Consider the following 16,725-nt stretch of genomic DNA (forward strand, 5'->3'; position numbering starts at 1 on the left):
AAGGAGGCCCAGGATCTGTGACACTGGGCCGTCGCTCAGGGGATGTTTCTGGTTCCTTTCCACCTGGCAGGAATAAAAAACACCATCGCCGACTCACTCAGCAGGGAGCTGCGCTCGTGCCACGTGTGGGAACTACGCCAGGACCAGGTGGATCGGCTCTTTCCACGGTGGGGCAAACCCCAGATAGACCTGTTCGCGACGGCGACAAACTCCAAGTGGCAGAGGTTCGCCAGCAGGTTCACCCAGCCGAGTAGCATGGGCGATGCTTTCTCGTTGCCTTGGGACGGCCTGTTCCTGTATGCGTTCCCTCCGTTGCCGTTGCTGCTCCGTCTCATCAACCAGCTCAAGAGGTCCAGGTGCAGGATGATCCTTGTTGCACCGGCGTGGCCGAGACAGATCTGGTTCCCGGACCTTCTGGACTTTTCAGCATCCCCACCTATCAAGCTGGCGACGGACGCGGATCTTCTCTCCAGAGAAGGAGGCGCCATTCTCCATCACGACCCGGAGTCGCTGAACTTGCAGGCTTGGCTCCTGTAGCACTAGAGTTTGGAGGATGCGATATCCCGGCTGACTGCAGAGAGGTTCTTGCAAAAGCCAGGGCGTCCTCAACTCTCAAATGTTATGGACATAAGTGGAAGAGGTTCTCTGTCTGGTGCCGTGCACAGAAGATTAACCCTCTGCGGATTACGGCCCCTCAAGTGTTGCCGTACCTACTGTCGCTGGCCAAAGCTGGACTGGCTCACGCCTCCATCAAAATACATCTGGCTGCCATTTCCCGATGCACCAGAACTACAGGACGGGCGTCCTTGTGGTCTCATCGCCTGGTGAAGGAATTTATGAAGGGACTATTCCGATCGTTCCCGCCGGTGAAGGCTCCAGCCCCGGCGTGGGAGCTCAACGTGGTGCTGACCAGGCTCATGGGGGCCCCCATTCGAGCCTATGCACTCGGCGCCGTTGAAGTTCCTGTCGTGGAAGACAGCATTTCTTGTGGCCATCACCTCCGCACGACGAGTGGGAGAGATCCAGGCCCTATCTTGCAAGCCTCCATACTTGACTTTTCACGACACAAGGGTGGTGCTGAGGACGCACCCCTCCTTTATGCCCAAGTGGCCGTCGCACTTCCACCTCAACGAGCCCTTGGTGTTGCCAGTTTTCTTCCTGTCGCCTTCGTCTCCGGCCGAGAGGACTTTGCACTCGCTGGATGTGGCTAGAGCGCTGAAGTTCTACGTGGACCGCACAAAGAGTTTTCGGAAGACGTCACAGCTGTTTGTGAACTTGGGACCTGTGAATCAAGGGAAGGCTCTCTCGAAGGCTCCCATTTCCAGATGGCTCTCCGGCTGCATAATGCAAGGTCACCGGTTGGCAAACCGACCGCTGCCCGGCCGTCCGAGAGCCCATTCGACCAGAGCGATCGCTGCTACCACGGCTTTCCCATCTGGTGTACCCCTGCTGGACATCTGCAGGGCTGCTACGTGGAGGTCAACGCACACCTTCCCGAGGTTCTACTGCGTCGATCGGGACTCCAGGGAGGAGCCCAGGGTCGGCCAAGCAGTGCTGCGCAACCTGTTCGCTTAAGGTGAGCATGGTGAGGAGGTAAGAGATGCTTAATGTTGAGTTGTTGTATTGCTTAATGTTGAGCCTGTTGCCACCTCCCGTGGTTGTGCATGTGTATACTGCTATGTATTCTTATATTCATAAGCATGTGAATCCATGCCAGACCCCATGCTGGAGAAGGAACAAGTTACTTTCCTGTAGCTGTTGTTCTCCAGCATGGGTCTGGCATGGATTCACATGCGAACCCTCCCTCCTTCCCCTCTGCGGCTCTTCACTTGGTCATACTGCCACTTTACGTGCTACCAAATCTGAGGATGGCTGCCAGGGGAGGGGCTTAGGTAGAGGGCAGTCATTGGCTGGGGCCAGTATGACCCAGAGATCAGTGATTGGTTACTACTAAGAAAGACAGATCAGAAACGAAACTGATATTGATTTTTTTCTTTACCGAGGATTCCCGGCCTGACGACGGGGAATATTCATGAGCATGTGAATCCATGCCAGACCCATGCTGGAGAACAACAGTTACAGGTAAGTAACTTGTACCTTTTTTTTCTACTGTTTTGTTTTTATTGCACTTATAATGGCAGGTTTAAGGATGATCTAAGCTGGTAGAGAACAGTAGTGATAATAAATATATTGACTTGCTACCTTAAAGTGTCAGCTTCATATTTTTGAGCAATGCTTCATAATAAGGTCTCTGTGAGTCAAAACGAACTACACAATATTTTCTGGCTGTATTTTTGTCAAGTATGACAAGAGGTGCAGAACTCTGGGAACTGTCAAAGCGCTAGGCCGAACTCCTGACTTGTGATTCTGTGCCCACACCACACAGCCCTACCTAGGGATCAAGGGGGGCAGGCAGGGAATCACGCCCTAAGGGGCAATCAAGTCACAACCTTTTAAGGTCGATAAAGGAGTACCGACTTCGATTTGGTGATAATTGTGATAAATATGTACTATCTGCAGCGCTTTGCCAAAACGCTATATAAATAACCATTTGACTATGAGATTAGATATAGAATTTAGCATGGAGTCCTTGCCCCTCTTCTGTTATATCATAACATTGACATACCATTAGGTAGTAATAACTCCAGGAAACTAGGACTTTTTTAAACATCAAAAGACAATTCTTCTATTGAACCTCAAAGTATTCAACATTTAAATATATATATATATATATATATATATATATATATATATATATATATATATATATATATATATATATATATATATATATATATATATATATAGGAGAGATCAAATGGCCAGACCTTAGAGAAATAATGAAAGGTGTATTCTGTTACAATGCAGAAAGCTACCGCATAGTAATTATTTCCATACAGTTTTTGCACACGTCGGCTGGATGTCGCATACATTTTACTCTCTTGCAAAGGAGGAAAGTAATTTTACCTCTCTTAAAATCACATTTACGCTCAAAGTTTAAAAATGGTGCGTAAAATACTCCCACCTCAAAATCTTATCTGGAGCACTGCCTGTACACGTGAAAAAGTTGCTTAAACACAGGATAACTGGCCCGCTCACTAAACAACAAATATATGGCAAGTTAAAATCATGTGAGCTACATTCAGTCTCTGAATGACCTTCTAATGCCCTGGGTGATTTCCCTTCCCCAGGATTCAACGTCAGGTGTCTTCATGTTCAACCAAAGAAAGAAATGCATCAAATCAGTTCTTAAGATTTCAAAGTCAATGGAAAGGTTTGTTAACCAAAGTTCCACTAGCAAATCTCTTCCTCTTAGTGAAATATCCACTTTCCACTTCGTCCAAAGAGCACAAATGGTAATCCCAGCTACAATGCTTTGCCACCTTTCTCAAGAAGGCTTACCACAGTTCAAAAAGAAATGCAGTATCCACTAATACCAGTGATACACAGTTCCTGGTTAACAGTTTGTATTCTGTCGATTACAGTTTTGAGATTCATAATGGTATATTTGTCAGGATGTCTTATTAGTACTGCTTCTTCAACTTTTACCAACTTCACTTCTACTTCGTTCACTATGAGAACAGTCACCTTTGTCTCATAGTACTCCTCTTGGTTTGGACTACTACAATACTGCATCCACAGACACCCAGAGATACCACCACTGCTTCAGTACTTTGGACTACTGCCACAGCTCCAGGGATTTATACTTTTTACAGGCTTCGACAAGATATACTTCAAAGTACTTCAACAACTTCAAGTAGGAAAGGTACTCTTCCTCTGAATAACTCTCTTCAAAAGAGCAGCCTCTTTGCCTCTCATCTCTGTCTGTCACAATAACAACAACCTGGTTTTGTCTTAGAGACTAACTTCTCTCTGTATTCCACAGTCTCTGGCACTGCAGGTTGTGTCAACATCAAAATAGTCTTTACAAGCAGCCAGTCTCCCCATCCCAACTTTATCTGCACCTTCTGCCAGTGATTAGTCCAATTAATTACCCAGAAGCCTTGGTGCCACTCTCTTAGCTTAAGGTAATACTTGCACACGTGTACCTTAGGCCAATACACTGTTATCAACTTCACAGAATAGTTAAATTGCTTCGGAACTTTGGGAAAGGTTGGTTTCAGTGTAAATATGGGGAGTCTCTTTGTCTTTGGCAATGCTAGCCTTCTCCTTCAATGATTATACACTTTAACTTCTTTAAATGAAAGGTATGCTGTGTTAGAATAAAGAATAGAATTCAGTCTTTCCTTGAAATTCAGAATTAGGCACATGCAACCACTTCTTGATTTAGATTTCAGGGCTTAAAATTCGTATTTAATTGTATTCCCGTGTGAAAGCAAATGATTTCAGTACTCCTTTGGGAATCAAAATTAGGCACGTGCAGCCATTCTCGGATGTAGTTTTCACAAGTTGAAGATTGTAACTCTTGTGTTGTCAAAGGTAGGTATTAGGTAATGGTCCTAGCAGTGTTCCCTCCTCTAAATTAGGGACACACGACTACTCGTTCAAGCGATAACAGTCTTAGAATAGTAGAACAATGGTTTTTAGTCACGTTAGCTGTAAGAGTTTTACCGTTATCTGTAAGTGCTACATTTCCATTGTTCAGAGCATTTTGGATGCAACAAACAACTTCTACTCTCTTAAAGTCTTACATGAGTTAACAGGGAGCTGGATACTATTACCGGCAAGGCGCACGCAACATGTTGGAATGCATTCTTTCACTCACCAGCTTCTTAGACACTTGCTCTGTGGGTTGCCCTGCTTTCCTGACTTCTGCCACAACTTCTGCTGCTTCTGGCTTGCTGGGGACCCACACCCTTCTCCTGAAAAGGTGTCTTCGACCTGGCCACACGTTTTGGGAGCTCCTTTCACTACTGAGACCCACAGCTTGATAGTTACTTCTTGCCTCAGTCTCCTGCACGTCCGCTGCTCGGCAACCAGAGCAATCAGGCTCACATGTGGAAAGACCTCTGTCCTGCATGTCTTCCGTTGCATAACCTCTGCACTTTAGAGTTTGGGGGAACAGGACCCTCTCGGAACACAAAGGCGAAAACTGCTGTCTCCACGTTCTGGCGTCCCCCTTGTTCTTCCACATCTGCTTGGTTTGCCAGCCTTGTGCTTTTCTCCTTCTGCTACTACTGCTACAGCTGGCATTCCATTCATAGTTGCATCTCCTTCGACTTCTTCTAATTGCCTGTACCTGAGGGGTCCTTTTATGCCTCCCAGGTGTGGGCTGTTAAGCTTGATTGCCTGACTACTGCAACGGTGTGCCTCTTCAGCCCACTTCCTCGTCCCAGTACTTCTAGGATTATGGGGCCTTATAGTCACCTTCAGCGAAGTTAGCTTTTTACACAATTGAGCTATTGTTAAGGGTAGATGTATTCCCCTTAAATTCAGTACAACATGGACTTTTAGGATTGGGTGTTACAGAGGAGTACATTGTATTTAAGGCATTTTCTCCAGATCCCTTTGTATTAGACCTTAATGGATCTTTCTATTGACGAGGCCTGGTCAGATTTGACAGAGTTCGTACCCCGGGTCACAGATCTTATATGAATGTGGGTCAGGGACATTATAATGGCAATATACCATTCCCTGTTTTGACAACCCAGAAAGGCACCGCCTTTCAGAAGAGAAATACTGTTTCGAGGGGATTGGGTCCTCCGACGTATTCCATATCTGACATGTAATCACCACAGCTGTGCTGCTTCGTAAACTTTTTTCGGCGTCTGCGTCCTGCGTCGATGACGTCGACGCGCCGTCGTCGAGGACCTCCTCCGACGTCCGACGTCATCCGATGTGATAAGTAGGACGCACGACGCCCGTAGCCTCAGTTGTAGTTTTTTCCGCGAACGTGTTGCTTCGTGATTCTCGGTTCACGCCTCGACTCTTTAGAGTTCTGTTCTTCTCGGTTCTTCGAACCTGTTCGTTTTGTGAAAATCCTTCATGTGAAGATGTCTTCTACTTCGTCTTCGACCCCGCGTCCGGGTTTCAAGAAATGCGGGGAGTGTGGGTCCAAGATGTTGGTGACGGACTCGCACGACGCCTGCCTCTGGTGCCTCGGGGAGGCCCACGACACGGATGACTGTATCGACTGCCAGTCGCTCACGTCCAAAGCCTTACGCGAACGTAAGAAGAAGTTGTCGGTAGGTCGGTTGTCCAAGCCCAGGAAGTCGAAGTCTGCGGGGCTTTCGACGGATGATTCGAGGGGTGACTCTCCGCATCATCGTCGGAAGTCTCGTGGGTCTCCTTCTAGGAGTCGGTCTCGCCGCTCCTCAGCCTCTTCGAGGCATTCTCGGAAGCGCCGACACCGGTCGTCTTCCAGGTCCTCTTCGGAGGACTCTGCCCGGCACGTCGCTTACCCCACCAGCCGTGCGACGCCGGAGGAATGGGCTTTCTTCGGGAAGAAAATGCTGGCGATTCTTGAGTCGCAGGGTACTACGCCGTCCGCGCCCCCGAGTGGGGTCGGTCGTGAGAGGTCGAGAGACCCCCGCTCGCAAGAGTGGTCGGCACGAGTCACGGGAGAGGTCCCGTTCAGACAAGGAGACTCGTTCTCGACGTACCTGTTCGAGACCGTGTGCACCTGTGAGGTCTTCGAGGAAGACCTCGACGTCTGAGGCGTCGAGGGCGTCGACTGGCTTTCTCGAGGCTCCGGCTCCGAGGAAGTCGTCGAAGCCGTCGACGCTCAGGTCGTCGAGGGACACGCTCGGGGCTCCGGCCTCGAGGGCTGTGTCGACGCCGCCGATGCTGGAGGCGCTGCATCTGACGTCGACGCCGATTTCCTCGACGCTGATGCCGGTTCTCTTGACGCCGGCGCCGATTCGCTCGACGCCATCGACGCCTTTCGTGTCGGAGGTACCCCGTGGCACAGGAGAACCCCCTAGGAAGGCTCTGGTTAAGAGCAAGCACTCTCGGGTGCCTTCTTTTCGCCACCTGGACTATATTTCAGAGGCGGATGAGGATTCTGATGGCCTGGTTCCTAGTCAGGTTCCAGAGGAAATTGTCTTGGGCCATAGTCAATTTGACGATTTGAGACAGTCACTGCATGATGCCAGTGGACTGGACACCTCTCCGGAGGTGGAGTTTTGTAGGCCTGAGCCTGGCTCTCATGTCGATTCCTCGTACCGGCGCCTTATGGCTAGGGTTTCTGAGTACTTGGGATGGTCTGCTCCCCCAGGGGAGTTTGTGCAGGATGATCTGACGGACATCCTTGATGTTGGTCCCCCAACTGATCCGGTACTGCCGTTCCATATGGCTTTACAGAGAAGGGTGGCGGCGGCTTGGACTGCTCCGGAGAGTCTCCCGGCAGTGGGCAGATCCTTGTCGCGAAAATACCATCCAGCCAGTAGCGACCCCTGCTACTTGACCAGGCACGCCACTCCGGAGAGTTTGGTGGTGCAGGCGGCCACGGCCCCGGCAAAGCAGGCGTCGTACCCTACCATCCCTCCTGATAGGGACGACAAACGTTTTGATGGCTGGGCGAAGAAAGTGTTTTCTTCTGGTGGTATGGCGCTTCAGGCGGCCAACTCCATTTGTGCCTAGTCTCGTTTCACACACACTCTGTGGAACTGTGTTGCGTTAGCGGCTGAACATATTCCCGAAGGGGACGAACGGGATGGTTTCCTTGCTATGGTCCAGGATGGTAAGGATGCCATGTGAGAGTCCGTTCAGTCGGGTTTGGACTTAGCTGAATGCATCAGTAGGTCCATGGCGGCGAGCACCGTGATACGCAGGTTTGCCTGGTTGCGGAAGTCGGGGTTTGCTCCTGATGCGCAGTCTCGGCTCCTCAACATGCCCTTTGACGGTGAACACCTTTTTGGCAGCAAGGCTGACGAGAGCCTAGAGAGGTTGCAGACCTCGAAGGCTGCAGCAAAGTCGTTGGGCGCTGCAGTTCGCCAAACACCGCCTTTTCGTCCGAGGGGACAGCAGTGGAGGGGTGGTTCCTTTCGCTATTACTCGTCCTTCAGTAAAGCGAGAGGAGCTGGCAGTCAAAGAGGCCAACGCAGGGGTACCAGAGGTGGACGACAGGGTACCCGTGGTGCCAAGGCCGCTCGGGCAGTTGCCTCTTTGCACTCAGGTAACGCCGCGGCCGCTCCCACTCAGTCATGAGGCCATGTCCCATGGTTCGCCGGTTGGGGGAAGGCTGGCGCAGCATCTTGTAGAGTGGCAAGCCATTACTTCAGATGTGTGGGTTCTGGAGATCATAACCCACGGCTACTGTCTTCCCTTTCGGCACAGGCCTCGCGACAATCCACCGGGGAACCTCTCTTTGCAGAGTCCGGATCCGCTCCTTGCGCAGGAAATTCAAGCCCTGCTGGAGAAAGGCTCCATAGAACTGGTGCCTGTAGCGGAGAGGAACAAGGGATGGTATTCCCCTTATTTTTTGATTTCAAAGAAAGACGGGGGATTGAGACCCATCATGGACTTGTGCGGTTTGAACAAACTCCTCAGGAAGGACAAGTTCAAGATGGTTACTCTCTCTCAAGTCCTCCAGGCCCTTCAGCTTCAGGACTGGTTGGTGTCACTCGACCTCAAGGATGCTTACTTCCATGTGCCGATCCATCCCAAGCACAAGAAGTACCTGAGGTTCGCGGTTGGCGACTCTCACTTTCAGTTTCGGGTCCTGCCGTTCGGATTGACCTCCGCCCGAGGGTTTTCACCAAGCTCATGGTGGTGGTGGCAGCGCATCTCAGGCAAGGGGGATTCACGTCTACCCCTACCTGGACGATTGGTTGATCAGGGGGAGCTCTCCCGAGCAAGTCCTGGATCATCTGTCCGTCACCTGCCACTCCCTTCACAGGCTGGGCTTCTCCCTCAATTTAAAGAAGTCCCATTTGACGCCAACACAGCGGCTCCAGTACATCGGAGCAGTGCTCGACACTTCCCTGGGGCAGTGTTTTCCTCCCCAGGTGAGGGCTCTTCACATTCAGCAGATGGTGCACAAGTTTCAGCATGCCCAGACGCTCCCAGCGTTCGAGTTCTTGAGGTTGCTCGGCCTCATGGCATCCTGCATTCTTCTGGTGCCAGAGGCTCGCCTGCGGATGAGATCTTTGCAGTGGGCGCTCAAGACGCAATGGTCGCAGTCCTCCGGCAGGATGTCGGATCCGGTTCAGGTGCCGCCCTCGGTCGCCCGGGACCTTCTGTGGTGGGCCGTCGAAGGCAACTTGATGAAGGGGTCTCCATTTTGGCTTCCCTGGCCGGAGGTGACGATCGTGACGGATGCATCCCTCACGGGTTGGGGAGCTCATGCCAACGGGCTGACAGTCAGCGGTCGTTGGTCTCCGTCGGAGTCCAGAGTCCATATCAATCTGTTGGAGCTGAGGGCCGTCAGGCTAGCCCTGAAGGCTTTTCTGCCGACAGTGCGAGGAAAGAGTGTCCTGATCCTGACGGACAACACAGTGGCCATGCACTACCTCAACAAAAAGGGGGGGGCAGGGTCACTTCCTCTGTGCAGGGAGGCGATGCAGCTCGAGTTCTCGGCCATCCAGCAGGAAGTTTCGATCTCGGCAGTTCATCTGGCCGGAGACGAAAACGTGACGGCGGACGCTCTGAGCAGGCAGAGCACGATCTCTCACGAGTGGGAGTTGGCTCCGGAGATTCTCCTGGAGATCTTCGCCCTTTGGGGGACCCCTCAAGTAGATCTCTTCGCCTCCAGTGTCAACCGGAAGTGCGAAAGGTTTTGCTCGCGGGAATTTCCTCCAAAAGGAGCCTTAGGAGACACGTTCGTGGTGGAGTGGTCGTTCCCGCTGCTGTACGTTTTTTCTCCAGTCCCCGTCATCCCGCAAGTGCTGCGGAGGTTACGGAAGTTCGGTTCCCGGATGATCCTCATTGCTCCAGCGTGGGCTCGGAGGACGTGGTACCCGGACCTTCTCGACTTGTCCATCTGCCCTCCGCGTCGTCTTCCCTACCGAGACGATCTGCTCTCACGGGAGGGGGGTCAGGTTCTCCATCCAGAGGTCAGATCCCTCAACCTTCACGCTTGGCTTCTGAAAGGTTGAGGTATAAGGATTGGGACCTCCTTGAAGACGTGATGGAGGTGTTGCTTTCGGCCCGAAGGCCAGCAACGAAGTCTCTGTACCGTTGCCGTTGGCGTAAGTTCTGCGACTGGTGCCGAGTTCAGAATGTGGATCCTTTTGCATGTGACATCCCCATGGTTCTGTCCTTTTTACTTTCTTTGGCCCACAGGGGCTTGCAAGTGGGTACCATTAAAGGTTACCTGGCGGCGCTGTCCATCTTTAAGCGCTCGTCAGAAGAGTGTTCTTACTTTAAAATCCCTTTAATTTCACAGTTTCTGAAAGGGCTCACTAATGTGTTCCCTCCGTCACCTTTCCTGGTGCCCGGTTGGGATTTAAACCTTGTTCTTAAGTTTCTTATGGGGGCTCCGTTTGAGCCTTTACATTCTTGCCCTTAGAGGCTGTTAACTCTGAAAACTGTGTTTTTAGTTGCGGTTACTTCCGCTCGCAGAGTGAGTGAGTTACAGGCTCTTTCAGTTAAGCCACCCTTCACTTTTTTTCACAAGGACAGGGTTGTCCTTAGAGTTCGTCCTTCTTTTCTTCCGAAGGTAGTGACGGAATTTCATTTGGCCCAGAAGGTTGTACTTCCGGCATTCTATCCTCCTCCGCATCCTGGTAAGGAAGAGGAGAGGCTCCATAGGCTTGATCCTAGGAGAGCTTTAAGCTTTTATGTTTCACGCATGTCCCGGGTCAGAGTGGACGATCAACTCTTTATTGGTTACGCTGGAAAGCGTTTAGGGCAAGCTGTGACGAAACAGACTTTGTCTCGCTGGATTGTTTTGGCCATCTCGGAGTGCTACCGTTTGGCGGGTAAGGACCCACCGGGTGGCTTGCGGGCCCATTCTATCAGGGGTATGGCTGCATCTACTGCCCTGCAGAGGGGTGTTCCTATTCGCAACATCTGTGATGCAGCCACCTGGGCTTCAGTACATACATTTGTACGCCACTATTCCTTCGATTCCATCCGAGGACAGGATCTGGCCTTTGGCAAGGCAGTCCTTTGCTCTGCTATTTGATTGTCTAATCTAAATTTTGATTCTAAATTCTTTCCCTCCTCCTTGCTCTGGTACTGCTTTGGGAGTCTGTCATAGATATGGAATACGTCGGAGGACCCAATCCCCTCGAAGAACAAGTTACTTTCTTACCTGGTAACGTTCTTTCGATGGGATGGTCCGACGACGTATTCCATATCGCTCCCGCCCTACATTCCCCGCTGCAGAATTTCTTTTGCGATTGCAGCTTACGTTCCGCAAGGCTTGGTGTCTGACTGGCAGTTGACTAATGTCACACGTTCTGGGGGAAAAAACTACAACTGAGGCTACGGGCGTCGTGCGTCCTACTTATCACATCGGATGACGCCGAAAAAAGTTTCCGAAGCAGCACAGCTGTGGTGATTACATGTCATAGATATGGAATACGTCGTCGGACCATCCCATCGAAAGAACGTTACCAGGTAAGAAAGTAACTTGTTCGTCTCATCCCACTGGATCTCCTCACCAGGTGATCCTCCTGCAATACACCACCCCCAAGGTCAGATTCAGGAAGGGTCTGCCTTTCCCTGGTCACCTGGGAGGAGACTTTAGGTGGGGTTTTAGTTAGGGATTCATAGGATTCTTCACAATAGTTTATATTATTTATAAATGGATGCGGTTTGTTCATTCTTTTTACTCATTGCTGTTTGTTTGTTTATAAACTGCAATTGTTTTTTTAAGAGCTCATGTTGTCTGTCTTTTTTTAACCTCTGAATCTTTTTTGTGTTTGTTAATTAAAAAACAAATGTAGCAGTTCATTTTGTAATAAGTTAAGGCCTTTGAACGTATTTATTTCTGCAAACAATTTTGCCGCTGATTGAGCCTCACAATGTTTTTACAAATAACTTCATCTTTTCTTTAGGCAGCAGAAATGGCCCTGCGTTTAACAGGGATCAACCGTTGGTGTGTCAGTGGTACCCCAGTTCAGCGAGGATTAGAAGGTGTGCTATGGCTATTTGGATACTACTGTAAAAACTGGCATGTGCTAGTTTGTGCTTGTGGATGTACTGTAATAAACATTTTATTATGTTATTTTGTAAGGATTGGCATTGACAAGGTTGGTAATTGTGTTTATGCAAAAGTGTATTTCTAATCTTTAAAAAAAAGTGAGAATTTTCTTTAAGATTTCTCTCTGATATTCTCAAATGTAAATATATAAGAAGCAATCATCTTGCACAATTTGATTTGCAGTTCAATAATTATTTATCTAGTGCACATGAGGCCCATGGCATCCTATCACAACTAGTTAAAGTTGTTGGTTTTCCAGACTCTCAGCACCCTGTGTATTTCCATTTGACGCCTTTCTCCTATCTGCTCTCTCAGGCTTTTTCAATTTAACATTGTTAGGATACTGTGAACTATTCATAAGCTGACTCCTGCTTCTTTGATTTGACATATCTATATTTACAAAAGTCAAAATTTGTTTGTGGGGTTGTGGCTTGGCAAAGCGTTGTTCCTTATACAATTACACACCGTTTCACCAATCTTCACCAAATGTTGCATAGTTACCTGTTAGGACCCTGCGGACATTACTGGCTACATAAAATTTGGACACCCCACCCCTTTCCCCGGATTTAATCACCTCCACACATAAAACAGTAGCCTGAAATCGGCGAAAAATCAGTGTGGTCGTAGAAGGACTGGTCTAGACTTGAGGAACACAACTAGGGACCTCGGAAACCAAGTTTCAAGGCCCTAGGATGCATGGTTTCCGAGATAGTTGCACTGCAATAAACTGCACCACACCAGGGTGAAGCGACAGTTGAGGAGAGAGCATAAAAGGTCCCAGTATGCAGCAGCACACCAATTCTCACCCCACCCCCCCAACATCTGCTGTGGGGTATGTCAGCCTGCCACATGCACCCAATTTCAGTGCGGTTTACTTCAGAGAGCAAAGCACATCAAGCGATAAGCAGCGACCTACAGAATCTTTGATTTTCAACAATTGATCAGTGTTGTCATGTCTGTCCACAGAACCCATTCGGAGAATAGGTACTTTTGCTAGTGTCTCATAGCTGAGTAGGCATCACAAAAGATTCCAGAAGCTAGGATAGGTGGAAACATACTTTTTCAACACATATAATAACTCCGGGTCTCTCAAAACTAAGCCTGTTGATCCCACTACTGACGCCATTTGTCATGTAACTGAGTGGGGACCACAAAAGAGTCCAGATGCCAGGATGGGGAAAAAGCACATTTTATTTTCAACACAACAGAACCTCTCTTGGTCATTTAAAACTAAAGAGATAATCCACACAGCCTCTTCCCCAAAGGTATAATTTCAAGAAAAAGTCCTCCTACAAAAAGCTCACAAGTCTATCATGGTAGTTTCTCCGACATTTACTCTTGCTTTGGGCGTAGGTATGGCGTAGCACAGATTGCCTGTTAATCCTGGTGCTGTCCACTCCAGTCACCCTTGCCAGGTGTGTAGAAATGTTTGTGTCTCCACCATCAATTGCAAAAACAACTGGTTCTTTTTTCCCTCCATTGACAGAGCTGCCACACACGCCACCTGCGCCTGATTTTCACGTAGGTGCTCTCAAGGATCTTACCAAACTCCCTTGAGGTCCTGCCACCTCTGCAGTTCCTCTCCAACTCTCTTTTGATCTTGGTACTCTTTGCTGCCGGCCACATGCTCATTCTTACTCCCATCGTGTTCTCATCTCCTTCAGATCAGGACCTCATCCCATCTCAATGCCTTAGTTAATGTGTACCAACTCAGTCCTTCTTATTCTTACTATTCCTGTGCTCTCCTGTCGCCACCTGCTGTTTCCCTGCCACCACCTGATGTTCTTCTGCAGCAGTCTGATGTTCTCCTGTGGCCACTTGATGTTTTTATTGTCCTGCCACCTGATGCTCTCTTCCTGACCTCGACCTTCCATGTGATGTACTCATCCTGCCATGTGATGTACTCATCCTGCCATGTGTTGTACTTCTCCTTCCATGTGATGTACTTCTCCTGCCACGTGATATGTTCCTGCTTCCACCTTGATATTCTCCTACTGCCGCGTCGTCTTCTCATCCTGCTATCTCATTTATGTCACAGATGGCCTCAATAACACACCAACTCTGAAAATGAGTAAACAAGTTTTTATTAGGTTTTGTGATGGGGGCTATAAAGGGCCGTCCCTCTCTTTTTGCTAGAGAAAGCAAAGCCCTCCCCAACCCAGATGCCCATAGTCCCCGGGGTAATATATATTGCTTGTTTACAAAAAAGGTAGCAGGCGGCCCTCTCTTGAAAGAACACGGCAAAATAACCTGTTCAGTGGTTATTAACCACTTTGAGAGTTCGCAGCCATCTGCTTTTTGCTCACTGTACCTTTCACCGATGGGAAATATACATTTGCATATCAGTCTTTGTCCCGCCCACATGGCCAGTCCAGCACTGAAATGCTATAGCAATTCCCCTCAGAACAAGAGTACCAACAGCAACCCCATACACGTGTTTCAGCCTTGTTGGGCCACATCAGTGAGGTGGAGCTGTGCCTCTCTGAGCACAGTGAGCTGGGAGTCAACGTCTGTTTGCCCCCAGGTAACTTAGGGTGACCAACCCCAAGCTCCTTGCAAAAATACGAAAAAGGTAGCAGGCGCACCTCTCTCGAAAGAACACGTACCAGGTACTGGATATTCGAGTAACAGGACTGCCAAACCCTCCGACCAAAGCAGAGACCGGCAGAGAAGCAGAGTGGTCCATAGACAGTTACACAAGGCCCGACGAGGACAGAACCCGGATGCACAAGAATCTAAGGTACGTTGGTTGCCGACAGGGTCAAAGTGAGCAAGAGAAACCGTAAAGGAATGAAGGGAGCAAGAGAAACCGTCGATCAAGGGTCTGGGAACCAAGAGAAACGTAAGTGGTCTGGGACCCATATGCACGGTTTATACATAAAGGGGTCTGGGACCCAAAAGAAGTACAGTGGAAAAGCCAATACGAAAGGGTCTGTGACCCGCAGAGGTTTCCTAACAGGATAGTGAATCAGAAATCCAGTTTAAAACTGGAGGAAAACTGAAGGAAAGGTCAATCTGGGACCCGCACCCATATAACAGTTATCAACAGAGCTCTCTTCATCGTAACAGAGCCAGGTACAAGGTGAATTTTATGAGCATTGTGATGAAGTGCTAAGAGGAGGGAGGCCCCCTCTTTGCTTGTGTAATACCTTGACTAAGGGAAGGGAGCCATTCCCTCTGCTACTGAGAACTTTGTTTTGGAACTTTGTGAAAGCCTGAGAAAAGCCAGGGGAAGGGATACACTCCCCCCGGTGTTGAGAACATTTTATGCTATATGCCTCTGAGGATCTGAGAAAGTCTAGAGGAAGGGAGATGACGGCCTGTGTGATGACGGGCCTTCCTTGGTCACTGTCTTTTTTTGTGCTCCTTGTTTGTCATTGTTGTCTGTTGTCTGCTCTCTCTCTCTCTTCTGTGAGCGCCCTGAGGCCTTTGGGTTAGTGGCGCAATATAACAACCTAGATAGATAGATAGATAGATAGATAGATAGATAGATAGATAGATAGATAGATAGATAGATAGACATCCGTCTGGATCAAGAAGATCAACCTTTTTTTAAATTTAGTTTCAAGTGTAAGGGATAGGAATAGGTTTATGACACAGGACCCTGGACTATTTACTTTAAACTGGCATTCTGACATTGTCATTAGTATTTATTTGAGGCAGGGAATCCCCTCTCAAAGGGACAGATAGGGTTGTCCTTCTTTCTCTAGCATGGGGTCTGGCATGGGTTCACATGTTCATGAATATTCCCTGTCGTCAGGCTGGGAATCCTCAGTGAAATGAAAAAGCAGTTTAACTTTCAATTCAAAACTGCATTTCTCCTCTAAACCAATCACTGTCCTCTGGGTCATACTGCCCCCATCCAATGACCGTCCTCTCCCTAAGATTCACCCGTGGTGGCCATCTTCAGATTTTTACTGCACGCTTCAGTGTTGGTATCCCCATGTTGCTCTTCAAGTTAATTTCGTGTTTTTTGCAATTTTTTGTCCAAAACTAGTTTGAATGTTGACCGCTTCGTGCTTGATAGTCTTCGACGAAGGACAGAGATTGGCAGTGGGGATCCTCTACCGGAAAGATCTTCATCCACTGTCGGATCGTCATCCAAGTTTCGAGAAGGCCCGGCCTTGGGCCTACTTCGTGGCTATTCCAACCATGGTGGAGTAGGAAAGTCGAAGCATCTTCAAACTCGACGCAAAGTGTGGATTAAGAAATGTTTTCGTGGAAGATCAGCATCATAAATGCTTATATTGCCTGCATCTGGACCATGATGAGGAGGGATGCAAGGTGTGTTGTAGTTTCTCGAAGAAAACCAAAAAAGACTGCTACAGCATACTGTGAGCGTGCCTCAAGTCGAGCAAGGCCACTCACTCAGCCTCGGGGCATGGTCAACCCTCATCTAGGACTGGCTTGTCCGAGGAGCAAACTCCATCCGGGAGGAGGTTGAGATCCTTTGAGGATGCTCTGCTTGTGGGGTTCCAAGAGAAGGCCAAGCTCTGCGACACTAGTTCTACTGGGTTAGCCGCTGATGTGAGTCCTGAGTCGGGCAAAAGGCAATCGGCATCACCGTCTGCCTCCACAGTGAGCCTACCAACGAAAGGGACCTCTTCAAGGAGAAAGTTCCTAACCCCGTCCAAACTGTGTGTGTCCGTGGATAAACTGACGAGAGTCATTTC

General features: G+C 49.1%; 1 protein-coding gene across 1 annotated transcript in view; it reads left to right on the forward strand.

Annotated features, from left to right (window-relative positions):
- SHPRH (SNF2 histone linker PHD RING helicase) overlaps positions 1-16,725 on the forward strand; it is a 1,474,452-nt gene that overhangs the window by 450,748 nt on the left and 1,006,979 nt on the right. The window contains exon 11 of the mRNA XM_069606718.1: positions 11,907-11,985. Coding sequence (XP_069462819.1) covers positions 11,907-11,985 — 79 coding nt within the window. The remainder of the gene's footprint in view (positions 1-11,906; positions 11,986-16,725) is intronic.

The sequence above is a fragment of the Ambystoma mexicanum genome, chromosome 4p (assembly GCF_040938575.1).
Source record: "Ambystoma mexicanum isolate Mex_15411 chromosome 4p, UKY_AmexF1_1, whole genome shotgun sequence".
NCBI classification, from domain to species: Eukaryota; Metazoa; Chordata; class Amphibia; order Caudata; family Ambystomatidae; genus Ambystoma; species Ambystoma mexicanum.